Source organism: Tamandua tetradactyla, chromosome 6 (assembly GCF_023851605.1).
Source record: "Tamandua tetradactyla isolate mTamTet1 chromosome 6, mTamTet1.pri, whole genome shotgun sequence".
Taxonomy (NCBI): domain Eukaryota; kingdom Metazoa; phylum Chordata; class Mammalia; order Pilosa; family Myrmecophagidae; genus Tamandua; species Tamandua tetradactyla.
In genome coordinates, this window is record NC_135332.1 from 60,502,628 (window position 1) to 60,528,638 (window position 26,011).

Below are 26,011 nucleotides of genomic sequence, written 5' to 3' on the forward strand. Positions count from 1 at the left end.
CCAGTCACCCTGGGCTGCTGGAGAGTGTGTGCATGTGCGTGTGTGTGTGCGTGTGTGTGTGTGCGTGTGTGGTAATCCTCCAGGGGTGGGACTTCTGATACGCTGTTTCTGCGAGAGAAGCCAGGCAGCAAGCTGATGCCTGTGGGATTCCCTGGTCTGAATAAAATCAAATCCACAAGTCCACAGTCCCAGCCACGGATTCCTCAGCGAGGTGCTGTCCTGTAGGGTGATAAATGGCTGGGACCCACGCTGCAGCGGAGGGGGCTTGGGGGTCAAGGGAGGGAGATTTCCCCTCAACTACTCGCCTCTATGCAGGCTGCTGGTCCAAATGCGGTTTTGACTCATTATTGTACTTTACATGGTGTGTGTGTGTGTGTGTGTGCATGTGTGTGTGCACGCACGTGCAATATACATGGTGTAGTGATCACGGTTCAATTGAGGCCTTAGTTCACAGGTTTGAGAATGGATGAGACAGTACTTAAAACAGAAAACAAATGGACTCTGAGGTAGAGAGTTTTTTGCAGAGCCCTGCCACAATCACTTTTCTCTTTCCTTTGGGGGTGGGGTAGGAAGTACATGGACCTGGAATCGAACCCAGGTCTCCCGCATGGCAGGCGAGCATTCTACCACTGAACCACTCATGTACCCCCACAATTAATTTTGGAAGCCAGACTTCAAGTTTCCATCCTGCTGGGGGAGGATATGGTGAATTTCCAGTTGTAGCAGGTGTGAATGGGATTGTGAAGGGGTATCTTGGGCACAGCTGTGCAGGAAGCAAGGCAGATTAATTGGGACTGATAGCACTGGACATGTGGCCCAACGCAGGGCCTGCCACACCCTCTTGTCCAAGACCCTGCCCTGTCCACTCCAGCCTCCGGGGCAAAGGCTGTATTTGCTGCATCTGCACAGAAACGCCAAGAGGTTGATGTGAGGCCAAGAGCGTGGTGGTATTATGTGGAGGCTGTGAGAAAGCAAACAGAAGCTACTCAGGAGAGGAGAGAAGAGATGCAAAGCGGAAAGAAAAGGCAGCTGGCTAATAGCAGGGGGAGCGCTGACAGAAGGGCAAGGGCCCAGCGAGCCGGGAGGGGTGGGTCCCCAGAGCTGCCTCGGCCTCTGGCAGTGGTCCAGTTTGCTCAGTCCATGTGTAAACATATTGTTAAGCCTAAGTAAATCTTGTTTTTCTTAAGATAGAACTGAGAGGATGTTTCGTGTAACACGCAAAAAAGCTAAGTAGCACAGTAGCCTTGCTGCAGCCTCCATGGCTCCTGTGTTTTGCTCTTTTGACAGTTTTGGGTTCACTGTTTTCAGATCTCTTCATTAAGCTAAAACTCCTTGAGACCATGTCCTGTTCACCTCTTTAATCACAGCATCTGGCCCTGGGCAGGGAACCCATATCTGCATTTGTAAGAGCTCCACTCCAACAGCCGCAGAGTCTTGCCCTGCCCTCCCGGCCCCCAGGCCCCCAGCTGCAAGTCGTCCCTGCGTGCTGGCCCCACCTACCTGCTCCTGAGAGCTGTGGCCTGAGACGCCCCCATGTAGGTCAGCCCCACTGCCTCTGATTCCCAGAGCCCAAAAGAATCGGCCCGCAGGCTGATTGTACGGGGTCCCGGATAAGACAGGCACACAAGGCATCTCCACCCTCACCTCCCCTGCCTCTCCCACCCGGTGTCCTGCCAGTGCCTTGACTTGCTCTGGGCTGGAGGGCTGCTCTGGCCCTGGTTTCCAGCCCTTTTGCTGCCTCTGCTGACAAACCTGCCCACCCCCTCCCAGGCCGCTCTCGGCGTTGGTGCTTGGCCCTGGGGGCTGTGCCTCACTCAGGTGGCCCCGTGCCCCCAGCCTTTAGGAATGGGCAGCACCTTGCTTCCAAGAAGCCCCTGCCAGGACACCCCTCAAGTCCAGGAGCCAAGGGCTCGCTGGAATGCGGCAGGGCCAGGTCTGGGCCCCACTGCTCGCAGAGCTCAGGGAGTCCTTAGCCTGAAACATGCCTCTTTAGGCAGCAATTTCCCCTTCTATCTGCACCCACCCCCCTGGGGAACGGTGGCGTGCGGGACCCCCAGTGGGGTGCGAGGCCGCCTTCCCCCGGCTCCATCACTAACAGCACACGCAGACTTGAGCATCAGAACTCAGAATCTTAGTATTTCAGGACACACAGCTGCTTCTGAGCTGGGCTCACGCTGCAAGTGCAGTTAGCAGTGCTGGGAGCCTGTGGGTGACAGCTGCCTCTTCTGGCCCCCGGTGGGGGAGCCCCGCCGCTGCCGCCTCTCCTCTTCTGGGACTGAGACCAGCGCGAACACTCTTCTCCCATAAAAGTGGAGGCGGGAGGGGGCCAGAGTGTGCGAGGCCCAGCGGGTGCCCGATTTCTAGGAGGGGACTCGGTGCTGTCGGCTCGTGGGCAGCTTTCCGGGAAGGCTGGCAGCAAGGCTGGCAGCAAGGCTGCCCCTGCTCTAGCAGCCAGCACTACTGCTGCGCCTGGGAGCTGGGAGGGTGTCCCGGGCCGGACGCGCCCAGATCTGTGACTCCTGCCCCCGCAAGTCTGGTTGCCCCTTTGCCTCTCCCAAGACAGAGACACGCTATTTGGTCCACCGGGACAATATCACTGATGCAGGAGACAGACGCTGAAAAATACCCAGCTTTAGACACAGACACACAGGGAGGCAGGGACCTGCGCCGCCCCTGAGGAGGCAGGGCCACCCTCCAGCTCCTTCATCTCTCCTGAGCAGCTCACCCCATCCCTCCCCAGACAGAGGTGAGGAGTTGCGTCTTCTTCACCACCTCAACTACGACCCCCAAAGCCGCCCAGTGAGGGGGCCTGAGGACACTGTCACCATCTCCCTTGTTTCTAACCTGCTTTCCTGCCCGCCCTGCAATCTTCCCATTCGACGGTTGTGTCCATACACCTAGTGTGTTTCTCATCTCCCACCCTTCACCCCTATCACCGCAGCGAAGCCTCGCTTGTCTTTCTGTCTCAGTCTGCATCTCAGTGGTGTGCATTGGCCCCAGGCAGCTGCCGGCCTGGCCCTTTCCCTGTAGGAACCCCTCTGGGTGCTCAACTCCACCTCCAGATGCTGGAATGAATGAATTTATATTATAAAATAATATAATATATATATATATATATATATTTTAAGAACTCCACTCCCCAGAGCCACGGAATGAGCAGCAGCACCAGAGTTTTGAGACAGGACATAAATCAGCCATAGGCAAAGAGATGAACTGGGCCACAAAGATTCCTTCTCAGGATCTGAATGAGAAAAGCTGGAATGATAAGGCAGTCGGCAGCGAAAGCAGAGGCTGTGAGGAGGGGTGAGGACTGGACAAGCCTCACATCATCACGAGGCCCTCAAAGGCAGGAGAAAGGGACCCACTAGATGATGGACATAAAAGTATTTGCAGAAATTTGAAGTGGTGATAAACAGGTGTACATGATCAATAAAGTTGATTGACAAGTCTCGTGCATGATTGTCAATCTACTTGGGTGACCTTGGACCTCAGCCTTGGAGTTCTCTTCTGTATTCAGAACAGTAATTGCTCTTCTAGATTGGGGTGAGGAAGTACAAGTGCTTAGCTTAGCACTTCCTTCTTGGTGCATAATACCTGGATACTTCTTAAACATAGATTCTTGGTACTCCATCTTCCTAAATCAGAACTCTCCGAGAATGTAGCCTAGGGATGTGCATTTTAAATAAGCATCCCAGGTGACGGATTAGGATGGGCCAAGAAGTAAGCTTGAAGAGACACTAAAAGGAGCAATTAAGGTAGTGGGAGAGTGAACTGCACTATCTGTGGCCACAAGGTGGCAGCAGGGAGAGGTACGGTGAAACCCACCTCTGACTGGTGCCGGATCCCAGAGGGGGTCGGGGGGTTGACCCGGCAGAGCTCAGGTCCAAGTTGTGGAAGGAGGTGGGGGCCCCTGTATCGTTGACATTCACTCCTTTGCCGGGGAGGAGGAGGGACAAGAGCAGGGTTCTGTTATTGCAAATTAATCCTCTCTTTGGGTTTGTTTTTGTATTTGGGGTGTGTGTGTGTGTGTATGGGCTGGGAATCGAACCCTCATGGCAGGCAAGCACTCTACCACTGAGCCACCTGTGCACTCCTCATTGCAAGGTCTTTACGGAAACCTTATTTTGCCAAACCGTCAGCAGGTACCACATGAGTGTGATGTGGACTGGGTTGTGGATGATGTGCCTCCCACGTGGATGAATGTGCAAGGTGAGCGGTGAGTCACGTCCTCGGTGTGTTCACCAGGCAATCACCTACATAGGGCAGCTTATTCAAAGGGCAGTGGTATATGTCGAAAGCAGGGTCCCTTCACACACACACACACACACACACACACACACACACACACACACACACACCGCTCACTGCCAGCCTGGTGTTCCAGGTGCTAATGAAGGATCTGCCTACCTGCACCCAGCATGCTCTAACCAGGAGAGGTGCAGATCTGTGGCTGGGGAGCTGCTGAAGACCAGACAAAAGATACTGGGGTGGGGCAGGGGCAGGGGGCAGAGGGCAGGGAACGCAGGCTGCAGCAGCTGCCTCTGGAAGCAGCCAAGAAAGATGTCCTTGGCAGCAGCAGGGGTGGGAAGAGGATTAGATGACAGTCCCCTAACCCAGTCCGGAACTAACAGCCTCCTCCCCCTCACACACACACACACACACACACCCTGGCCTGCCCCCACCCCCACCCCCACCCCCGTCAAAGCTCAGAATAACCCTGAGAACCAGACAGCAGGATGGCAGGGGTTCTGCTCTGTGCCCTGCTCCTCTTGGGACTCCTCGGTATGGCCAGCAGTCAGGGACGGCAGGGAGGCAGTGGGGGACGCACACACAGACATTGATGTAAAGGGATAATAGCAAATCAGACCACGACAGAGATACAGTATTTGGTCCATGGGGACAAGATCACTGATTCAGGAGACAGACGCTGAAAAACACGCAGCTTCAGAGACAGACACACAGGGAGGCAGAGACCTGTGCAGCCCCGGAGGGGACAAGCCGCCCTCTAGCTCCTTCATCTCTAACGAGCACCTCACCCCCACCCCATCCGCAGACAGAGGCGAGGGGAAGAATGAGGAGTTGCGTCTTTATCACCACCTCTTTGACAACTACGACCCCCAAAGCCGCCCAGTGAGGGGGCCTGAGGACACTGTCACCATCTCCCTCAAGGTCACCCTGACCAACCTCATCTCGCTGGTAAGTCTTCCCTCTCACTCCCCCAGCCCCAACCCCGAGCCTCAAATCCCATCCCTGGCCCTGAAATCCCACTCGTCACCCCAGTCTCCCGTTTGCAGAACGAGAAGGAGGAGACCCTCACCACCAGTGTCTGGATTGGAATCGTGAGTCAAATCTGGGGAACAGGGCGAGGCTTGCGCACCGGGCCCCGCGCTCCTCTCCGCCGCCGTGTGGGCGCCGCAGCGCAGACGTCTTCCGCCCCTTAGGACTGGCTCGATTACCGTCTCAACTACAGCAAGGAGGACTTTGGGGGCATAGACGCCCTGCGGGTGCCTCCAGAATACGTGTGGCTCCCAGAGATTGTGCTGGAAAACAAGTGAGGACCTGGCTGGCGCTGGACCTGGAGAGAAGTCCAGTCTGGTGGGGGGGGGGAGGAAGGGGCCTGGACCGGGTCGGGGCAGGGGGTGCCTGGAGGGGGGGCGCGGCGCGCACCCGGGATGAACACGGTTTCCCCGGACACAGTATTGACGGCCAGTTCGGCGTGGCCTACGATGCGAACGTGCTGGTCTTCGAGGGCGGCTACGTGAGCTGGCTGCCCCCGGCCATCTACCGCAGCACCTGCGCCGTGGAGGTCACCTACTTCCCCTTCGACTGGCAGAACTGCTCCCTCGTTTTCCGGTGGGATGAGTTCCTCCGGGGGCCGGGCGCGTTACCGAGGCGGACTGGAGCAGGGGGCGGAGTCAGAATGGGAAAGTCGCGCCCCTGGGGCGGGGCTTTCGTGCTGTGGGCGGAGCCAAGACGGGGAAAGGGGTGAGGCCACCCAAGCGGGGTCCCTCGCAGAGATGGGAACTGCGCCGTGGGGGCGGGGCCTGGCGGAGGGGCGGAGCCTGAGTAGCCCGCGAGGTCTAGGCTCTCCGAGTCTGGCCGAAGCGGGAGCCGAGGTCCGAGCTTCTCAGGCCCGGGCCCTGCTGCCGCAGCTCTCAGACGTACAATGCCGAAGAGGTGGAGTTCATCTTTGCCGCCGACGATGCTGGCGAGACCATCAACAATATCTTGATTGACACTGAGGCCTATACTGGTGACGTCCCCTCCTGCTCCGAAACACCCGCTTCCAGACGGGGTCCAGAGAGGGGACCAGCGATATTGGGAATTTGATTTTGGCAACCGGGCTTTAGTTTGCCCTCTTCCCGAAACCATTCTTGGTGGTCAAACTCCTCCTGCGCCTCGCTTCGCCGTCTTTCCGTACCCTCACCCGCAACGCTGTCTGCGGCCTGCGCTGCCCCCATCCTGCAGCCCATGGCTCAAACAGTGCAGGCCACCTGCCCAAGCCCCCCGGTCAGGGCACCGGCGTCCTCCTCCTCCTCCGCGGGGCTGCAGGTCCCGGCCGGCAGGTGCGGCGCCGGGAGCAGAGCAGCAGGCTGACCGCGCCTCCTGCCCTGCAGAGAACGGCGAGTGGGCCATCGACTTCTGTCCCGGGGTGATCCTGGAAAGGGACTCCGCGGACGGCCCGGGGCACACTGACGTCATCTACATGCTCATCATTCGCCGGAAGCCCCTCTTCTACGTCATTAACATCATCGTGCCCTGCGTGCTCATCTCGGGCTTGGTGCTGCTCGCCTATTTCCTGCCTGCGCAGGGTAAGGAGTCACTCCCACCCTAAGCCCGGGCGTGCTCCCGGTGCCGGGCCCCGCACTCACCGGGGCCCCCCCTCCAGCCGGCGGCCAGAAATGCACTGTCTCCATCAACGTCCTGCTCGCCCAGACCGTCTTCCTGTTCCTAATTGCCCAGAAAATCCCCGAGACGTCTCTGAGCGTGCCGCTGCTGGGCCGGTGAGCGCAGACTGAGTACCCGCGGCGACCACGCGGGGGCGTGGCCAGTGTGAGGGGTGGGGCGGGGCCAAGAGGAGTTCGGTCGGGTGGCGGCCGGGACCAAAACCAAAGGACTCCGGGACAAGCTTTATTTGGACGCCAACTGGGACGGGGACTGTGGTGGAGTCTCCGGTCCTCCGTCCTCCGCACTGCTGCTGGATGCCACCTTGAGGTCTCCTGAGTAGCTCTGTTGAGGGACGGTCCGGCTCAGTGACTCCCCATCCCCGCCTCCTCTGGTCCTCAACCCACTTTGCATTCTGCACTCACCGGTTTCCCGGAGGGTCCGAGGCCCAGCTGGCGTCGCCATTGTTGGAGGAAAGAGGCGGACCCCTGCAGACCCCGTACGGACAGGCAGAGCCACGCCCCCTGGAAGAGGAGCCGGGCGCTCGCGCTGGCCGCAGCCCCTGCTCGTCGAGCCCCCTGCTCTGCGGCCTGGGCTACCCTGGCCAGGGCTCGACCCGGGTCTCCTGCGTCTGGGGTTGGATGCAGACTGCCATCGTCGCCGTCTAGTCGCCGCGCTTCCTGTTGGAACCACAGGGCTGAGATCTGTAATAGGGGTGCACCGGTTAGCAGGGATGCAGAGGTCCTATCCCTCCCTCGGACCCTTTTTCCCCGCCCTTCCTTAGCCCTCCCAGCTCCCCACCTCCAACAAGGTGGCGCCAAAGCTCATAACGCTGGCTGTGGCTTCTCGTAACACCAGACCCAGGGAGGGTTCCGGGGCCGGCGGCTTCTCCGGCTCCCTCGGCTCCCGCGGCTCCAGGGTGCTCAGCTCTCCGAATCTCTGCGCTAGATATTCATGGGCCGCGGCCAGAGCGAGTTCCAGGGAAGACATAAGTGGGGGCTGGAGAGCCACCTGGAGAAGGAGTAGGAGCTGTGGAGTCATCGGGTCATAGGCAGGGGTTACCTGTCCAGAGGGTCGCGAGGTGCCACCCCTGGAAGAGGCAACTGGCGTAGCCTCACCTCGGTGGAGCTGTGGAAGTGGTAGACCCACAGCAGGGTGTCCAGGGAGCTGGGGATCCCCTTCATGTTGGTTCCGGTAGTAGGAGACGGAGAAGGGCCAGGGGACGCGTCTGCCCCGCAGAGGGGAGCAGCTAGGAGACGTAGGGGGGTTTGTGAGGTCAGAGGACGAGTGGGGCCCTTGTGGCCCAGGGGATGGGGAGGCTCCGACGTCAGGTGAGTACGGTGACGTCACGCAGCCCGGGCTCCTCAGGTACCTAATGTTCGTCATGGTGGTTGCCACGCTTATCGTCATGAACTGTGTCATCGTGCTCAACGTGTCTCTGCGGACGCCCACCACACACGCGCCGTCCCCGCGGCTGCGCCACGTAAGCGCCTGGAGGGCGGCGGGGGGGAGGGGGGAAGGGAGAGGCGCGAGTGCCGGCTGAGCCCCGCCGGGCCCCCAGGTGTTTCTGGAGCTGCTGCCGCGCCTCCTGGGCTCCGGCCCGCCCCCGGAGGCCCCGAAGCCCTCCTCACCCCCGAGGCGGGTTTCGTCGGTGGGCATCCTGCTCCGTGCTGAGGAGCTGATCCTGAAAAAGCCGCGGAGCGAGCTCGTGTTTGAGGGGCAGAGGTACCGGCACGGGACCTGGACCGGTGAGCCAGGGGACCCGGGCTGCCAAGCGGGTGCCCGCAGAGGGGAGGCGCCCACCAACCCATCCCCGGTGTTCCCCCACCAGCTGCTCTCTGCCAGAGCCTGAGCGCCGCCGCCCCCGAAATCCGCTGCTGTGTAGATGCAATGAACTTCGTGGCTGAGAGTACGCGAGACCAGGAGGCCACGGGCGAGGTGAGGCCGGAGCCAGAGAGGTCCCCACTTCCTCCGGTGCCGCTGGCCCTGGCAACTCCCGTCACAGCTCCGCTTGTGCCCGTCCCCTCTTCAGGAGGTGTCCGAGTGGGTGCGCATGGGGAAGGCCATTGACAACATCTGCTTCTGGGCGGCGCTGGTGCTCTTCAGCGTGGGCTCAGGCCTCATCTTCCTCGGGGGCTACCTCAACCAAGTACCCAGCCTGCCTTACCCCCCGTGCATGCAGACCTGAGCCAGGGGACTTCCACTTCTACACCCGCCTCCAGGAGGAAAGAAAAGCTGCTGCCACTGCTGTATTAGGATCCTTTCTTGCTGCTAATAAATCTGCCTTTTTTCTTCTCAGCTGGGATCATGTGTGCCCAAGTGTGGAGGTCTCTACCCACCCAGACCCTCCAGAAAACAGGGATCATCCTCAAACCAGCCTTGTGGCCCTCCCAACATTTCTCAGGCCCCACCACAACACAACTGCAGCATTCATACATCTGTCTTTATCCATCTGGTAGCTAGGCTGTAGGGAACCCCCCTTACAGGCTGTACCCCAAGGGATGCTGAAGCCAGGAAGCCCTGTCCCTCTCTGGTCTGGCCCTTTTTGAGGTGCAGGGTCCCCACAGGTCCACAGGCTTAAGGCTGACGATGCCTGGGACTTGTCAGTTACTTCTTGGTTTTCTTGGCCAAGCAGCCCCTACCCCACCCCCTGCATCCCATCTCACACCTGACTCTCCTCAACTAATATCAGGGATTGAGAGAAAACAGAATAAAACGGGGCCCAAAATGGTGGGAGCTGGTTGAATTGTCTTTATTAACAAACGGGATCTCCAAGGCCACTACATTGAGGAGGGTTGGGGAAAGGGAGAGGAAGGGGAAGGGGCTACTTGCTGCTCACACTATATACAGATGCAAGCAAGGGGATGTGGAGGGGGAGAGCTCCCTGCTCTCTCCCTTCACTGGGGAAGGGCAGAGGCTAGAAGAGGAGATGGGGGTTGGAAGAGGGGAATGTTTTGGCTGGCAGGGTCCCCCCCCTCCATTCCCTGGGGCTTTGGGGGGAGGGGAATCATTAAAGTGCTTTCAGAAAATGAGGAAATGGTCCCTGCCCCTGGAGTGGCTGGTGACCCCCCCCAAACCTAGGGCCCAGTGACCCCCCCCAGGGTCTGGTACATTCAAGGGGGGAGCCGGCTCCCCTGACGTGCAAATGAAGGGGTCCGGGGCCCTGCGCAGTCAGCAGCAGTGGGGTAAGGGGTCCGAACCCCAAGCGCTCTCACTCTTAAGTGGAGGAAAGGGGGAGGGACTGGTCCCACTCAATTCCTGGTGAGGAAAACTGTGCCTGTCCCCCAAAAGTTGGGGGCAGGCACAGTTTAGGAGAGAGAAAATGTTGGGGAAGAGAATGGTCACGTGATCACAAAAGCATCAGGGGTCAGAGGTCACGTTCCCAGCAGGCTCCAGTGAATCAAACCAGTAAAAGCAAAAGCCCAAGGAAGGGACAGAAGGGCGGCCTGGGAGGTCTGGCTGTTGGGGGAGAGCCGGGTCCAGAATGGGACAGCCCAAGCCCAGGGCCTGGTCACCAATTCATGATGCAGTTACGGTTCAGAGTCATGAAGTAAACTTGGCTGCTGCCCCCAGAACGGACTGAAGCAAAAAATACCTAGGATGGGGTAGAGGAAAAAGTCACAAGGGGTGAAGTGGTGTGGGGGCGGGGGTCTTACATGACTGAGAAAGAGGCAGAGGGAGAATGTATCACGTGTGTCTGAGACAGAGAGAGAGATTCTCAGAGTGACCCCCACTGCTGCTGAAGGGCAGAAGTGTTTGGAGAAGAGGGTATGCTACAGGTGATGGAAGCTGGAGAATTCTCAGGAGTGGAAGGGGCAGGGTGGGCAGGCTGAGACTGTGCTCTGCTCCCAGTGGGGAAGAAGATACTACAGTCCCCCTCCCCCAAAGTTGGTCCAGGAGTCTAGGGTCAGGGGAGTTGGTCCAGCCAGCCCAGGACAGGGGCACAGAGGAAGAGCCTCCTACCTTGTCATTCCGCTCACACAGGAACTTGAGCCTCTGGGCTCGTTTGTGCATGAAGACCCCATCTAGGTGGCCAGTCTCCACTGAGCGGATCTCAATGGCTTTCTCGCCCCAGCCCATGATCTGGTTGGAGCAGATGTAGGCTGGGGGGGAGGAGTTGAGGGACAATGAGTGGGTGGGAGGCCACACCCATGGGCCCCTTCAGGGGTACGTGGCATGGAGGATAGGCACCTCACTCACCCACAGAGGTGGGCATCTCTCCCCACTGCAGCACCACGTCCTTAATGATGCGCCCATACGTGTTGACGTACACGCCCTCGTCTTCGTAGCACAGCAGCATCTCCAGGCCATCAGCGTTGGGGAGGAAGATGATGGCATGGGGCGTGATCTGGCTCTGGATCTGGCGGGAGAAGGTATGCCAGTCAGGTTACCAGGTCGGGTGCCAGACTGGGAGTCTCCCCACTGCCTGCAGTCCCCAAGCCTACGTGCACAGGGATGTAGATGTCATAGCTGTTCCCCGAGTCGACATCCACGGCATGGAAGCCAGCACTGGAGCCGTAGATCACCTTGAGCCGCTGTCCTTCCTCTACTGTCAGGTCAACCAGCAGAGGGCGGTGCGGGAGGTCAGCAAAGGACTGTGGGGGAGAGAACCACTCAGGGGGCTGAACTGAAGGAGCCTCCCCTGGGACCACGGTTGAGGGGCTGAGGCTGCGATTACCTTGAAGGCCATGAATTTATGGTAGGGTTTGGGGGCCCAGGCATAAACCTCCACAGAGCTCTTCAGAGCGATGACCAGGAACTTGATGCGCTCGTATTTCACTGGGGGCAGAAAAGGGTAGGGATGCAGGGATGTCCTTTCTTGGGCTGCCAATTGCCCTCTCTAGGTCTGTCATTAACCACCTCCAACCCCAGGTCCCAAGTCTCTGGCCTCAAGGTGGTTTTGGCCATTAAACCCAGGCCCTCCCAGTCTCCTTCTATTTCTAAAACAAGGTGCCCCGCCCACACTGGCACAGCCTCCTCACCAACGCGGTAGTGCCCACAGCCCTCCATGTCCCCCACAGTGGTCCAGCCCTGCTTCTTCTCCACTTCCGGATCATTGTGCAGAATCTTGTTCCGGAGCCAAGAAAGATAATACACCCGCAGTTTATTCCTTTTCCCTGAGGGACAGACAGACACACACTTCCTCAGCAAGGTCCAGCTTCTGCTCCCCACTTTCTGCCGTCCTTTTTCTACCACCCACCACAAAGGCCAAGGAAATGGGGCTCCATCTCTGGCTCTTGGACCCAGGCTGCTTTCCTCCCAGGCTGAAGATGGTGGCAGAGAGCCAAGGAGCTGAGCCCCCTGTCCCCACCCCATCCTCCCACCCTGGACTCCATTAAAATACCTGAGATGGTGATGAGCAAGTTGAGTCCTTCCAGCACATCCATCTGCTGGAAGCGTCGCCGCCCAATGAGTCCGTACACCTTGCCCTGCCCGCTCCGGTCCAGCAACATCAGCCCGTTCTCCGTGCCCACCAGCAGGTTGACCCCTGCAATAGGAGCCCTTGGGCAGGTCAGAGACAGCCAGGCCCTCACCTGACAAGGAGCACAGGAACCCCACCTGAACCCTTCTTTCACTCCCCAGCCCTGACTTACCCCAAAGAGCTGCACAGAGGATTTCGGAATTGAATCGCTTCTTGTACTTCCGAATCTCAGGGGTCTCACTGTGGGCTCGGGTGTTGGTGGGATTCACGTTGACCACAGAGCCCTTCCGCACATCGTACTGCAGCTGATCGAGCCTACCGCCCTCTCCACCCACCAGGGCTGAAGAGGAAAGGAGAGGAGAGGAGGGTGGACTGCGGCCCTCTCCCCTGTCCTTTTTTACCCTCACTTGGTCTTGGCTCCTCACAATATTCAGAAGGAAAGGAAAAGCCTGGAGAGTAGAGGTGCACAGAGGCGGGGAAGCAGAACACTGAACTCAAAGTCAAAAGGTCAGGTTAAGTCTTAGTTCTGCCACTCATTAGTGGCAGAAATTCTGCCCAGCTCCCCTGGCCACTCAGCACATTTCCTCTTCTGCCAAAGGGGTTTCAGAAGCTCTTGTCTGCCCCTAAATCAGGGGAAGTGCTAAGGCCCAGAGAAGAGGGCCTGGGGTTCTGCTCTGTCAAGCAGTATCATCAGAGGCCGCAGGAGCACTCAGCCCTGAATCTAAGCCAGCCTTCTGGCAGATCCCACCTCCTCACCTGTGATGGGGATGGTGTCCCCACTGCCTCCGGGCTGGTAGATCCCTAGATCCACAAACATCGTGAAGGAGCTCTTGCCAGGGGCCTTTACCAGCCCGCGAGACTGGTACTATGAGGAGGGAGGGGCAGCAGTCAGGTAAAAGAGCAGGGTTCCGCAAGACTCCAGGCTGTGGCCAGACCCCTGCTGTTACCACCAGGCCCCAGATCTCCCACTGGGAAACCCTGACCCCAGCAGCTCACCGCAGAGCCTCCCTTGAACCTCCCCCAAGATCTCCTGCCAAGGTTCTTCTCTTCTGCCAGATCCCCCATGGATCTGCCTCCACCCCCGCTTACATCACTGCCTCCATCCTTCGAGGGGGGGCTTTGACCTTTGCTGTTCTCAGTGGGAGAGTGGCTGGGCTGGACCACGTCGGGCAGGTTTGTGTAACCATTGCTGTCAGCATGCAGCAGGCTTCGCTCCTCTTCAGGAGTCTAAAGGAATGGAGGGAAGGGAGGTCACTGCTGGGGTAAAGGAGGGGACAGGGCAGTCCCTGGCGAAGAACGGGGATGGGGGAGGGTGCACTCACACGCTGGACCACCATGGTACCGCCCCCGTATGGAGTCTGGGTCCCAGACATCTCCTCAACATCGTGGACCACCATGGTGCTGACGCTGTCCGTGTCCCCATCACTGCTGTGGGAGAAAGGCAGGTCAGAGCCCTCCAGGTCCCGTCCCCCACATGAACACCACCAGAAGCAGGGGAGGGCCAGGCCAGGGCTTTCAGTGCCCATGGTTCTGCTCTGTCTGGCACTCCACGCATAGCACCTAGGGGAAGCTGGCGGCATAGAGGCAGAGACACACCTGAAAAGGGAGCCCAAAGGGCACCCCACTGACAGACAGTGAGGGAGAGGTGGGAACACCTGCAGCCACCCCATTCTCTAGGAAGGGGAGGATAATGTGACCAGCAATGGGGACTCAGGCTCCCCACTCTGGGAGAAGGGGAACGACCTTCCCTCAGAGAGGCTGCACGCCCCATCCCTTCCTCCCCTGCCTGCATCCCTTCTCTCCCCTGGGCCTGAGATGTGGGAAGACCCCTGCCCTAGAATGCCCCATACCGAGCCCCAGGGGTATCTCTGCTCCCCTCTGATGGCTCGCCATCGCCTTCCTCCTCGTCCTCATCACTGCTCTCCACCTCCTCACTGGATGACGAGTAGTCCATGGCTTTTTTGGGAGGCCGGGGTGCCTCGTCCAGGGTCCGCTCTTTCAGCAAAACAAAATCCTGCAGGGGAGAAGATGCTTGAAGAGAGGAGGTGGTACAAAGGAGGCCAGAGGGGAAGCCAGGGCAGGGTAACCAGAGAAGGCTCCCACAAGCCCAGCCCACCTCACTAACCTCACCAATTGCACGTTTATAGCTCTGAGAGGGGCCACAAGGGAAGAAAGGCAGCCAGGAAGAGGCAGGAGAGAGGTTAATAAAGGTTAGTATTGTGAGAAGTGCCAGTCCCAAGTCCCATCCTTCCCTCTCACGTGGGTTCATGAATGCCCCACCCCTCACACTGGCTCCTGGGGTGCCACATTCGGCCCCTACTCCCCAAACCAGGATGACTCACTGCGGGCCGGCCTGGCCGGGAGCGGTGGTCCTCAGGCTTGGCTTTGTTCCCAGGGGAGAACACTGGGGAGCTGTCCAGTTTGGAGGAGGCTGGATAGAGCAGGGTAGGAGAAGGGACATTGTGGACACATGGTCACGATGGGCTTCAAGCCCACACCATGTGCTGGCCCTTGGCCCCAAGGCCCCGAGCCCAGCACCATGTTACATGCCTCCTGGGTCCCCACCTCAACCCCCAGAGGGACTCAGTCTAAAGTCTGTCAAAGGCAGGACCCACCTTGACAAAACCCAGTCCCCAAAGCAAACTGCCCCTGCCCAGGCTTACCTCCCACACGGTTTCGCTCCAGTGAGCCAGCCTGGGGGAGGTGCCCGTGAGAGGCTGGGAGGACACTGTCCGAGCGCTCCCAGCCAGGGTCGCTCCTCCTGAGGTCGGGGTTACTGTGGGAGAGGCAGAGTCAGGGTCAAGGAGACTGGGGCGCCCCTCTCCACTCTCTCCAGAGTGTTGAGCTGAACTGCAGAGGGGACCCATCACCAAGGTTGGAAAGAGCAGGTGGCAGAAGTGAGGAGCAGGAGTGAGTGGGAACAACTCCATTACCTACAGGCGTTGGGCGGGCCAGGGGGCTGAGCAGGGGGCCCTGGAGGCTTGGGGGTCCCCCGCTCTGCCCGCCTTTGCAGATAGATTTGCCAGGCGGAGTTGCTGCGAGGTCTGTGGAGGGAGCACAGGGGTGCCGGGGGGTGGCGGTGGGGGTGGCTAAGGTGACTGGACTGTGGCTTACCCACCCCTGAGTGGGTAACCTGGTAAACTCCCCTAGGCCCACCCCCACTCCCCAGCCTGCCACATAACTGCACCAGGTGTTACCTGGCACGGACGGCCTGCGCTGGCCGGGACCCTGCGGCCCCACTGGTGTTAAGGGCAGTGGCAATAGATGAGGTCCTCTGAGGCACCTGAGGACAGAGGGAGAAAAAGTAGTCAGCATGCTCTATACTGGCACCATGCTGAGCACTCACCAGCACTTCACCCTCACTGTGCCCCTGAAAAATTTTCTCCCCAGTGTTCACACGTGAGCACTCCGAGGTTCAGAGACACTCACTAACTTACATAGCGTTATGAAGCTAAGAGGTGCTGAGCTGGGATGCTAACCCACAGTTTGCTCCCCGATGCTCCCCAAAACACCCTGGTCATTCTTCCATCCCCACACTTGCCACTGGGATCAACAATACCAACTGACGTGCCCTCCTACCCTCTAGGAGCAGGGCTTAGAAGACACTGTAAACTTTCTCCCTTTTAATGCTGAACCCCATCTCTACCTTGCCTGCTTCTTCTATTCTCCCTCCTTTTCCTCCCCTTTTTCCTGGTTCCACAAGACTGTACTTACCTTAGGTGGGGCCTCATTATCTGGCCGGACCCAGGTTGGGGGGTTTGGGCTGGGGCTGGGGCCAGGTCCTTCAGACGTGGGGTCTGAGTTCTGGCGGATGATAGCTCCTCGGGCACCGGGCGTGGCGGTAGGGGTAAGGGTGGCAGGGTCAGGGTCATGGGAGGCTGGGAAAGCAGCCAAGTTTCGGGTGGGCTGGTCCTGCAGGGACTGGGATCTGGGTACAGGTGCTGCGTATGGCTTTAGTGGGACCCGGTGTGCCACCAGGCTCTGCAGGGAGAGAGCAGGGTGGTCAGTAGCTTACAATGGGGAACAGCCCCACGTATAAGTTGGGCCTGGGCTAAGAGAAAGGGATAGGACATGTCTTCTGGCCTGATTACCCATCAAAGGACAAGACCCTCATAGAGCCAAGCACAGGGAAGCAATGGGAATGGACATGTGCAGCAGTAAGCAGGTAATGACCTCTGCCATGTGACCTGAGGTCTCTGCTAAGAGCTGAGTGTGCCTGTGTGCTTGTGTGTATACCGGGGCTCTGTATGTTAAGGCAGGCATGGGGTGGACTCACCTTGTGTGGTCCCTCCTGGGGCTCTACTGGCCTCTGCATAGGAGGGGTTTGGGAAAGGGGTCCTGGGGGTCCAGGGGAGGCCTGGGGGACAGGGGGCTCAGGCCCTGTACTGCTTGGCTTGGTCTTGGCTAATGGAGAGTTCTGCTGCTTGTTCATCCTTGTTCTCTCTTCTACCTGTGATGCCAAATGGTGTCAAGTAGGTCAGCTCTTTCCTCCCTGTTCTCAAAATTTAGGACCCCAACTGCCCCAACAGTTCCAGCCCTACAGCCTGTGCTGTGCATCACTTTTCCCTTCTCAGTGTCTGCTATCGCAGAACAACTACTTCTCAAAACTACCCTGGCCTCGGGAGGACAGATTGGGAGGCAAAGGAGGTAGCTGAGTACCTCTCGGGCCCAGGCAGGTTTGTCGGCAGGATTAATTCCCCGACCATAATGATACAGGGGCTTCCTGTCCCCAGGCAGGATCTGCTGCTGCTGCTGCTGCTGCTGCTGTTGCTTCTGGAGCTGCTGCTGCTGCTGCTGCTGCTGCAGGGACTTGAGGTAGGCGTGCTCCTGCTGCAGCTGCCTCTGGAGACGTTCTGACTGCCGCTGCTCCTCCAGCTGCTTCCGTTTGTATTCCTGGGGCCAAGGGTAGGGAGAAAGGGCTTAGCAGGGTGTGGCACTGGAAGTCAGAGCAGGCATGCCCTTTCTTTTCTCCAACTGCCTAGGGAGAAGTTTGCCCCTGATGTCTTGGGTGGATCCCTTCCCCTGAAGTGTTCCCATCCCATTCTGGCAAAGGTATTCTGAACAGCATCTTCCCAGAGGAAGCTGAGGGACCCCGTTACCAGCAGTAGGGCCTGTTCCTGGAGCAGCTGTTGCTGAAGGATCTCGAGCTGTCGCTGCTCCTCCTCTAGCCTGTGACGAATATATTCCTGGGGGGTGGGGATGGGGTGGGGGGCAAAGGGCAGGGAGAAAGGAAGAGGAGGACGGGCGGCGGCAGCAGTGGCGGAGGCAGAGGAGTTGGAGGAGGAGAAAGGGATCAGCAGGTGAGGATGAGGAAGGGAGGAAAGGAGCAGTAATAGAGAGGACCGGGAGGGATGAGCCCCAAAAAAGGGCAATGCCGCACAGATGGGAAAGTAGGAGGAAGCCAGGGTAGAGCAGCCACGAGAGAAGGTGCAGGGAAGAGGGGTCAGGGGTGGGGTAAAGAGATGGGGATGAAGGCACAGAGACAGGAGGAGGGTAGGGAGCAGGGTTGGGGGTTGAAGGGTGGGAGAAAACAGAGAGAAAGAGTGAAGCTGGAAAAGATAGGGGGAATCTAGGGGAAGGGGAAAGAAGGGAAAAGGTCCTGGGGAGCAGGGGAGGCAGGCGGCAGAAGGGGAGGGAGGGCAGGGGCGTGTGCAGTGGGTGCTGGGGCTGCTGTACCTGCTCCCGTTCTGCCTGCCGCCTCTCCTCCTCCCGCCGCAGGGCCTGCCTGTCCTCCAGCCGCCGCTGCTGCTCCTTCTCCTGCAGCTTCCGCTGCTCGCGCTCACGCCGCTGTTGCTGAGAGAGAGAGATGTACTGTGAAGTTGTCTCAGGTATGAGACAGCATGGCCTAAGGTGGGGAGCCAGGTACACCTCCAGGTACCTCCAGCAAAGGAGAGTCTTCCATGGACAGAGAGAGCAGGTCCCTTTCTCATTAGGGGTAGTGGTAAGAGAATGGCTTCAATCTGTTTTTATAAACCTATCTACCCCTGTACAAAGGTCCACAGGAGCTTGGCTCAGGAAAAATTACTTGCCTAAGGTAGCCGTGGGCAAGAGACTGACAAAGGCTGAGGCTGACCTGGATAATACCTTCCCCTGCCCGCTCCCCCACCAAACAAACAAACAAACAAAATCAAGAGTTAACAATAAACCCCACACACATTCAGGGCCTCTCAAATCAACCCTTGCCTGGAAGTCCGACAGTAGGCTGTTATGACAGCCTGTGGCCACAAGAGGGACCCAGGGCACCTGCGCCCAGGAAAGCAGCCTTTAGAAAGAAGGCAACCTAAAGGAGGAGAACTTGACCCATCAGTAGCCCAGGCTGCATTTTGCTTTCACAATCTTTGTCCCAAAAAACAAAGTTTATCACAAGTCCTAAGGAGCCATGATGCTCCAGGGAACTTGTCCATGCCTTTTTGTACATGGAGGATTTGGCCGGCCTTTTCCAGGATGCCTGGTTAGATATGATTTTGTTACCCTGCTGAAAGTTAAAACTTAATTTTTTAAAAAACCCTGTGGTTATTTAAAAGTAAGCCTCTCTATATTAAGTAAAACTAATTACTCCTCACTTACCTCTAATTAGTCCAAATTGACAAGACCACTTTAAAGAAAATTGAAACCAAAATAACCAAAAATAGAAAGACGGTCTTTAGAAAGATCTTTTTCACCATCAGATCAGAGAACCGCTTGACAGAGCCATACACCAACAGCCAGATGCCAAGTTTGGGTAGGGCCCCCTCGCCACCTGAGATTTCAGTTCAGTGAACCTAGACAAACCTAGAGCAGAGGTCTATATGCAGAAACAAGGCTGGGCTTTCCAGAAATGACTCTGATCTAAAGGAATGCTGATGGCAAAACCAGCCCCACAGGGTGGGCAGGGGTGGAGAAGCAGTGTGCCTGGGGACTGGCCTGACAGTGGGGGCCTCTAATAATGGACTATAATCTTTCCATAAAAGTCTCAAAGGAAAGGGTCCAGGAAGCCCCAGATTACCCCTTGTTCTCCTGTTGCCCATGTGGAGCCGGGGATGGAACCAGGACACATCAGTTGGTAGCCAAGTCAGGGGGCCCCCTCTGCCCTGTGAAGACCACTCACCTCCTCAACCCTCCGCCGCTCCTCCTTCTGCTCCTCTATGCGCCGCTGCCGCTGGTGCAGGAGGTGCTTGATGTGCGCCTCAGGGTCACGCTGTTGCTGCTGCTGCAGCTGCTGTTGCTGCTTTAAAGCCTCTGAGTTGCTCTTGTTCTCTTGCTGAAGCCGGAGAAATTCCCGGCGTAGCGTTGACTCCCCAGGTACATTCATGATGGAGCTGGACCAGGGTGGCACAAAGGAACTTTGAGATCAGCATCAGGATATTTCCCACCCTCATCCCTGGGGACCTGCCTGGGTAGGCGCTAAACCTGGACCAGACCGGTCTGCCTCTGGTCACTTTCAGGCCCAATCCTGGCCCTCTCTTCTGCTCAGTCTTTAACCCTGCCCTTCCTTAATATCCAAACCTGCTCACTTCCGCTCCATATTACCCCTCCCTACCTCCTTGCTCATTCATTCACTTCTTAGCACACAGGGATTCAGTTTATCCAGCTTTCTACCTCTTCATGCCCACCACCCCTAGACTGAGCCAGGCGGTGATGGCCCTCAGCCTCCCACCCCCATCGGCCAAGCCCACCTTGGTTCTCCCTCCTCTCCGTGGCTGTCATCTTCCTCTTCACTGCCGCTGTATTCATATTCTGTCTCCTCTGCAGGAGGGGAGATCACTGCTGTCTCTTCACCCAGTGCCCCAGACCCCACCCTGGGCTAGGGAGACCTTTGATGGGGATAACCAATAAGGCATGTCTGGGCCACCAAGCGCCGGGATGCCCACCCCCCTCCTTGGGTCTTTTGAGTTTGAGCCTGGACAGAAACTATAGAAGCTTCCACCGTGGGTGGAATGTGTATGTACATTAGCATATGCAGGGGGTCAACATGAAGTGTATAAGAATGGAACAGGGAGATGCTCATTTAGAAGGCTGACTTGGATCAGGCAGCAAAAGAGGAAAAACCCCTGGGGGATGGAAGTTTAGGAAAGGAGATCTCCTTGGACAGGAAGTGCTGGGGCCTGGGAAGGGAGCAGGAGGGGGAGGTAGGAGGAGTTGGGGCTGGTGGAGACAAGCAGGGGCTGAGGTGCCCCCTAAGACCCACCGCCTCCCACCTTGCCCACTGACCCTTCTCGCCCCGCTTCTTTCGAGACCGGTCAATGTGGTCCTTGAGCTGGATGCGGACCTGCCGCTCCGTGGGCTGGTCGCGGATGAAGGGGAACTTGAGCAGCTGCTCCGTCGGTGGCCGGCTCAGGTAAGTCTTGATGAGACACGTGTCGATGAAGTCAATGAACTTCTTAGACCTGGGAACAGTAGCAGCTCACACTGGGAGGGCCCCATTGGAAGGACGAAGTGGCAGGAGGACGAGTGCATTCACCTCCTTTCCATATCCCAGCGTCAGGCTCATAGACCCCCAGCTGCAGTGCCGCCCACTCTCCAACACCTCTTCCATGGGTCCAAGCCAGACATAAACACTGAGGGTGTTAGGTGGGTCTGGCATTGTCCAGAGACCTTTATTCCTAGATACTAGATGCCCAGAGACCTACCATTTCTTGGACTTGAGCCTGGGTGGAGGGTTCCGGGGGATGAGGAAGAGGGCTCGCATAGGATGCATGTCACACAGAGCTGCGACACCAAAGAAATACCACCAGTCCCTTTGGTCTTGCTGAGAGCCTAAAGAACACCTTCTCAACCTCCCAGAGCCCACGGACAGCCACTCTTGGGCCTCCGTTTCTCTCCCATCACACCCCTGCAGACTCAGCACTTACGGGGAGCTCCTTCTGCCATCTCAATGGCTGTGATTCCTAGAGACCAAATGTCGCTCTATAGGGAAAAGGGAAAAAAAGGACTGGTGACTATTCCAGAGAACTCTGTCCAGTAAACTCTTCACCAACTAACCCTGGCCTCTTCAGACCACTTCCTAGTCCACACCCCTGCTGGGGGAGCCTCTCCTCCAACACTGCCCTGTCCTCCAACTCACCCAATCTTCCCACCTATACTTTCCTTGCTGTAAAATGTTACCCTACCTCCCACTGCTCACACTTTATTAACCCTTCAATTTGTTCCCCACCCTGCTCAAATCCCCAATATTTTCAACCTACCCATCACCCCCATCTCCCTTTATGTCTCTGGCAGTCCCCATGCTGCCTACTTTCCACTTCATACCCTGTAATCATAGGTGGCATCAGGGTTTTCATCACAAGCGATGACCTCTGGGGCCATCCAATAGGGGGTCCCAATGAAAGTGTTCCGCCTGCCCACGGTGCGGTCCAGCTGAGCACTCACCCCAAAATCCACTGTGAAGACACAGAGGGGAGGGTCAGGACAGAGTCATGTCTGTTCCCCTTGCCTCACACCCTGTACCCATGTGCGTCATGAGAGCTGAAGTCCTTGCCCTACCCAGAGACACCTCAGGTGCCCTCTCCTACCCCATCAACTTTCTGAACCTGGTGTGGTCTTCCTGGGTCTTGGGGTGAAACTGAGTTGAAGGACCAAGGGGCAGTGCTGTAACCGAGGAGGAGGGGTCATAACACCCCATCTCCCCAGAGGGACATGTACAACACCTGATACATAATAGGTTGCAGGCAAAAAGCTTCTTGAGTGATTTTCAGCAGGTGGCAGGGCATCCCAGAGGAGGAGATGGGAAAGGAGAGGGAATAAGCCTCCTGAGCATATGGGAAGTTGGACTTGAGCCACCCAAGGGGAAAAAGTGGGCCTCCTATCTCTGTCCAGGAGGTAAGAGGGCCCAGCTGGCCTCAGGAGGAGCCAGCGCACCTAGCTTGACCTCGGCGTTCTCTGTCAGCAGCACATTCTGTCCCTTGATGTCTCGATGGATGACCTTATGGGCATGGAGATGGGCCAGACCCTGGGACAAGAGAATGGGGGAAATCAGCCTTGGTATTAGAGGCAATGGGAAAGAACAAGGTGTATGTGTGCTGAGGGGAGGGGGATTAGGTCACTCTGGACAAGGCTGGGATGGCTGAAGGAACAGACCCTCTCACTAGGGAGCCCAACTATAGGCTGCTGGAGTTTCCTCAGAGTGGTGACTCCTTGTGAATTCCCAGCAGTTGCAGGGTTACAAGCAAAGAAGTGGCAGAGCTTGGAAGAAACAGAAGGGCTTTGTTCCTCCAACAGACTTAAAATCCCCCAAATCTAAAAATCTTCTCTCCCCCATCAGACTTGTTCCTTAAAGAAGACACTTATAATCTCTTTCCCAGTGCTGGGAAGGGTCTATGTCTACACAGAAGGTCCAGCCAGGGGTGGCACAGCCCAGGGCCCTGGGCATGTGTGTTGAGGGTGGGGCTCAGGCTCACCCTGAGGATCTCCCTGCAGATGTAGGCAATACAATCCTCCTTCAGGGCATTCCCTTTCGTGTTCTTTACCAGGTCAGTCACTGAGCCAGCACCACAGAACTCCATCACCAGCTGCAGTCCCAGGAAGCATCAAAAGGAAAAACATCAGTCAGGTAAGGCTGCTCCCTTTCCCTGCTCGGGCCCCTGGAGGAGAGGGACAGGGGACTGAGGGCTGGCCGGGACTGCATGAGCTGGAGAGCAAGGGACATGTGACCCCCTCATAAACACTGCAGAACTTCATGAGATTAGGAGAGAAAAGGGGAAAAGAATCCAGGAGAGAAGGACATGGCAGGATAGGACTGACTTTAGAGCAGGTATCCAAGGAACCCCCTGAAATTATAGATAAAATTATGAGTTATGTTCCTTGGGGAAGGGGCCAATGATTTCATCAGATTCTCACTGGAATCTATAACCCACAAATGGTTAAGAACTATTGCTCTGGAGTAGAGCTTGTCCTACACGCAGTTTTTTTTTTTACAGCCAGTGAGCTAGGAATGTTTTTTTACATTTTTTTTGTTTTTTTCCTTATGCTTTTATTTTTTTTTTACATTTTTAAATGGTTGAAAAAAAGTCAAAAGAAGAAAAATATGTCATGACACATGGAAATTGTATGACATTTAAATCTCAGTGTCCTAAATAGTTTTTTGGGATAAGGTTATATTCACTCATTTGCATATTGTCTATGACTGCTTTTGTGGTTCAACAGCAGAGTCCAGTAGTTACGACAGAGGCCTTGAGGCTCTTGATGCCTAAAATATTTACTATCTTGTCCTTCAGAGAAAAAGTTTGCCAACCCCTGACCTAGAAGCAAGAAAGAGGTTAAGTGTCAAGGGACTGAGAAATCCTTCTCAACCAAAAGGGGGAAGAGTGAAATGAGAAAAAATAAAGTGTAAATGGCTGAAAGAATCCAAACAGTCGACAGATTATCTAGGAGGTTATTCTTATGCATTATATAGATATGACCTTTTTAGTCAAGATGTACTGGAGAGGCTGGAGGGAACTGCTTGAAAACATAGAGCTGTATTCCAGGAGCTATGTTTCTTGAAGATGACTGTATAATGATACAGCTTTCACAGTGTGACTGTGTGATTGTGAAAACCTTGTGTCTTTTTTATCTACCTTATTGACAAATGAGTAAAACATATGGATTAAAAATAAATATATAATAGGGGGAACAAATGTTAAAATAATTTTAGTAGATTGAAATGCCAGTGATCAATGAAAGGGAGGGGTAGGTAAGAGGTATGGTATGTATGAATTTTCTTTTTATTTCTTTTTCTGAATTGATACAACTATTCTAAGAAATGATCATGATGATGAATATACAACTATGTGATGATACTGTGAGTTATTGATTATATAACAAGGATGGAATGATCATATGACAAGAATGTTTGTGTTTGTATGTGGATATGTTTCATAAATAAAATAAATAATAAATAATTAAAAAAGAAAAGAAAAAGAAAAAGAAGAGGCTAAGTATTGGTCATTCTCCGGGTCTTCTAGAGACGAAAACAGTGTCTGGAGTCTACCTAGAGAGCTACAGGAGGGAACCACATAAGACTTCAGGAGAAACTCCCCAAACAGAGACACTGTCAAGCCAGGGAGATGAGGAGAGCTCCTGTCTGTACCTTAGGGAAGTACCACTGACTCAAAGTGGCCAAATGGGAAGATGCTTGAACCAGCCCAGCTAGGAATTGGTATGCCTGTCCAAGGGTGTTCTTCATTAGACCTTTTCTAAAAGCAACATCCAATACAGCAAAGTGCTGGGTAGGTCACGTACTTGCATATGCAATAGTTATTTGCAAACACCTGGTCTGGGCCCTCCCCTTCATCAGCAGAGCACAGGGGAAGTGAGGACTATGCTGAACAGATTCGGAAAGCAGCACCTGGTCTCCAGCACTTACCCTCTAGTCCTCAATGCTTTCCTATCACACACATTGGCAAGTAAACCCACCTGATGTATTACTTATCTTTCTTTGGGGTTGTGTGCCTGTGCATGTGTGAACCCAAAAACCAAGTGCATGGGAAGCAGGGACTGTGGCTCACGCTGATCTGTGCAGGATACACAGAAGGTGCTCAATCAGTACGTGCTAGCTGTCTGACTGCTGGGAGGGGACACCAGGAAGGAGCTCCAAAGCCCACAGCTGTTGCCATGCCCTCAGCTGCCCTCTCCTCAGGGGTTGAGGACCACCAAGGGCGAGGTGGGAGGATCAGTCAGCACCAGGAGGGAATGTGGGGGAAGGCCAAAAGAGCTACAGCAGGGTCTGGCAAGAACAAACCACCCAGAGGGGCCTGTGTACTGACAGTGGGTATCCAAATCCTGATGACCCCCACAAATATTCTGGTTCTGTTGCATTCCCAGGAGCTATACTCAAAGGTGGGAGAATCAATGGACTGATTGATCTGTGGTCTCTTCTAGTCCTCCAGGATTAAGTTGCTATTTCATAAGTGCCTGCCTGACTCCATGTGAGGAACTAGTTACGGCAAAGGTTGGATCAAACACCAGGGCCCCTGCCACCAAAACACCCAGAGGACAAGATACTGCAATGCATCATCCTGGGCTGGAGTGTGGGCCCCATGTGAGTCATGAGGTCCCTTGGATTCAGAGTGGGGAAAGGCTGTCTAGACTCTGGTCCTGACAATGAGCTCCATAAGCAGCCTGGGGATAGGGGAGCGTGAGAGGGGCAGGTGGGCAGGTGGAATGGCAAGTCTCACCCAGAGCTGGTCATCGTTTCCTGGGGGGCTCTTCTTGATGAAGGCTCCGTAGTAGGTGGCAATGTTACGGTGGTGAGAATATTTTTTCAACATGTTGATCTCCTGTTTAATTTCTTCCTCCTCATCCTAGGAGAAGAAGAAGAGGTAAGCCCTGAGGTTTCCCCAATACCCCCTTTTCAATATTCTGACTCTCCCTCTGCCCAGGCTCTACTCCCTACCTCTGTGACGTCCATGACCTTGATGGCAGCCAGCTGCCCCGTCTTGACATGTCGACCCTGCAGGACAATATGCCAAGCTTGGAGGGATCTGGGTCTAAACCAGGGATCAGAAAGGCTGAAGGGACTGGTTCTGGGAGAAGCCATATCCTTTGGCTGTTTTCTGTCTTAGAAAGTGCCCTACACCATGACCAGATTCTTCAATTTATATGTTGGTTGTTTAGGTGGGGACACAGAGGAAGAGTTCCCAAGCCATCATGAATAATAGAAAAACTATCTAGACTATACTTTCAAGCGATAAGTTCAACAAAGAGGAAGGGTCTCCTTCCATCAAAACAAAACAAAACAGGGCAGTG

The 26,011-nt window shown here is 56.0% G+C and overlaps 3 protein-coding genes and 1 long non-coding RNA gene across 17 annotated transcripts in view; 2 read left to right on the top strand and 2 right to left on the bottom strand.

The window, feature by feature from the left end:
* Positions 1-4,705: 4,705 nt before the first annotated feature.
* CHRNE (cholinergic receptor nicotinic epsilon subunit) lies at positions 4,706-9,183 on the top strand. Of its 3 annotated transcripts, XM_077165670.1 has the most exons (12): positions 4,706-4,782; positions 5,054-5,196; positions 5,295-5,339; positions 5,442-5,551; positions 5,698-5,853; positions 6,153-6,253; positions 6,618-6,812; positions 6,890-7,004; positions 8,254-8,368; positions 8,447-8,633; positions 8,717-8,823; positions 8,918-9,183. In XM_077165670.1, exons 1-12 carry the CDS (start codon positions 4,737-4,739, stop codon positions 9,071-9,073), a joined length of 1,476 nt encoding a protein of 491 aa, XP_077021785.1. In that variant the 5' UTR covers positions 4,706-4,736; the 3' UTR covers positions 9,074-9,183. The 3 variants fall into 3 exon arrangements, with proteins under 3 accessions (XP_077021785.1, XP_077021786.1, XP_077021784.1); XM_077165671.1 differs by lacking the exon at positions 4,706-4,782 and having other exon boundaries at positions 4,794-5,196; positions 8,447-8,610; positions 8,918-9,032; XM_077165669.1 differs by lacking the exon at positions 4,706-4,782 and having other exon boundaries at positions 4,797-5,196.
* On the bottom strand, positions 7,119-8,205 carry C6H17orf107 (chromosome 6 C17orf107 homolog). 2 transcript variants are annotated; one of them, XM_077165672.1, is made up of 4 exons: positions 8,004-8,205; positions 7,687-7,914; positions 7,311-7,589; positions 7,119-7,230 (listed from the first exon to the last, which is right to left on the bottom strand). In XM_077165672.1, exons 1-4 carry the CDS (start codon positions 8,067-8,069, stop codon positions 7,132-7,134), a joined length of 672 nt encoding a protein of 223 aa, XP_077021787.1. In that variant the 5' UTR covers positions 8,070-8,205; the 3' UTR covers positions 7,119-7,131. The 2 variants fall into 2 exon arrangements, with proteins under 2 accessions (XP_077021787.1, XP_077021788.1); XM_077165673.1 differs by having other exon boundaries at positions 7,687-7,896; positions 8,004-8,189.
* A 438-nt stretch (positions 9,184-9,621) lies between the features above and the next one.
* Positions 9,622-26,011, bottom strand: part of MINK1 (misshapen like kinase 1) — a 54,437-nt gene continuing 38,047 nt past the window's right edge. For 2 of the 11 annotated variants that reach the window (XM_077165658.1, XM_077165666.1), the window contains exons 3-34: positions 25,659-25,715; positions 25,441-25,566; positions 22,684-22,794; positions 22,145-22,235; positions 21,536-21,666; positions 21,139-21,193; positions 20,917-20,995; positions 20,498-20,673; positions 19,963-20,032; positions 19,395-19,605; positions 17,984-18,100; positions 17,407-17,493; positions 16,967-17,200; positions 16,584-16,757; positions 16,022-16,288; positions 15,505-15,590; positions 15,241-15,351; positions 14,971-15,083; positions 14,650-14,738; positions 14,433-14,456; positions 14,158-14,321; positions 13,630-13,735; positions 13,397-13,534; positions 13,064-13,172; positions 12,480-12,647; positions 12,230-12,373; positions 11,868-12,002; positions 11,564-11,664; positions 11,331-11,480; positions 11,086-11,245; positions 10,849-10,988; positions 9,622-10,480 (exon numbers count right to left, since the gene is read on the bottom strand). In XM_077165658.1, the coding sequence (XP_077021773.1) occupies positions 10,397-10,480; positions 10,849-10,988; positions 11,086-11,245; positions 11,331-11,480; positions 11,564-11,664; positions 11,868-12,002; positions 12,230-12,373; positions 12,480-12,647; positions 13,064-13,172; positions 13,397-13,534; positions 13,630-13,735; positions 14,158-14,321; positions 14,433-14,456; positions 14,650-14,738; positions 14,971-15,083; positions 15,241-15,351; positions 15,505-15,590; positions 16,022-16,288; positions 16,584-16,757; positions 16,967-17,200; positions 17,407-17,493; positions 17,984-18,100; positions 19,395-19,605; positions 19,963-20,032; positions 20,498-20,673; positions 20,917-20,995; positions 21,139-21,193; positions 21,536-21,666; positions 22,145-22,235; positions 22,684-22,794; positions 25,441-25,566; positions 25,659-25,715 (4,008 nt within the window). In that variant the 3' untranslated portion in view covers positions 9,622-10,396. The remainder of the gene's footprint in view (positions 10,481-10,848; positions 10,989-11,085; positions 11,246-11,330; positions 11,481-11,563; positions 11,665-11,867; positions 12,003-12,229; positions 12,374-12,479; positions 12,648-13,063; positions 13,173-13,396; positions 13,535-13,629; positions 13,736-14,157; positions 14,322-14,432; positions 14,457-14,649; positions 14,739-14,970; positions 15,084-15,240; positions 15,352-15,504; positions 15,591-16,021; positions 16,289-16,583; positions 16,758-16,966; positions 17,201-17,406; positions 17,494-17,983; positions 18,101-19,394; positions 19,606-19,962; positions 20,033-20,497; positions 20,674-20,916; positions 20,996-21,138; positions 21,194-21,535; positions 21,667-22,144; positions 22,236-22,683; positions 22,795-25,440; positions 25,567-25,658; positions 25,716-26,011) is intronic. The other 9 variants (XM_077165660.1, XM_077165659.1, XM_077165663.1 and 6 more) reach the window with 9 other exon arrangements.
* LOC143688099 (uncharacterized) lies at positions 22,753-26,003 on the top strand. The gene is made up of 3 exons (XR_013177825.1): positions 22,753-22,835; positions 25,145-25,304; positions 25,645-26,003. It is a non-coding gene; the product is annotated as an uncharacterized LOC143688099 (long non-coding RNA).

Coding starts and splice junctions, on each gene's coding strand:
- CHRNE (XM_077165669.1), top strand. CDS start 4,894: ATGGGGACAAGATCACTGATTCAGGAGACAGACGCTGAAAAACACGCA. Junction 6,813..6,889: donor CTATTTCCTGCCTGCGCAGG/GTAAGGAGTCAC, acceptor CCCCCCCTCCAG/CCGGCGGCCAGAAATGCACT. Junction 7,005..8,253: donor AGCGTGCCGCTGCTGGGCCG/GTGAGCGCAGAC, acceptor CGGGCTCCTCAG/GTACCTAATGTTCGTCATGG.
- C6H17orf107 (XM_077165672.1), bottom strand. CDS start 8,069: ATGAAGGGGATCCCCAGCTCCCTGGACACCCTGCTGTGGGTCTACCAC. Junction 7,590..7,686: donor TTGGCGCCACCTTGTTGGAG/GTGGGGAGCTGG, acceptor CCCCTATTACAG/ATCTCAGCCCTGTGGTTCCA. Junction 7,231..7,310: donor TCGGACCCTCCGGGAAACCG/GTGAGTGCAGAA, acceptor GTCCCTCAACAG/AGCTACTCAGGAGACCTCAA.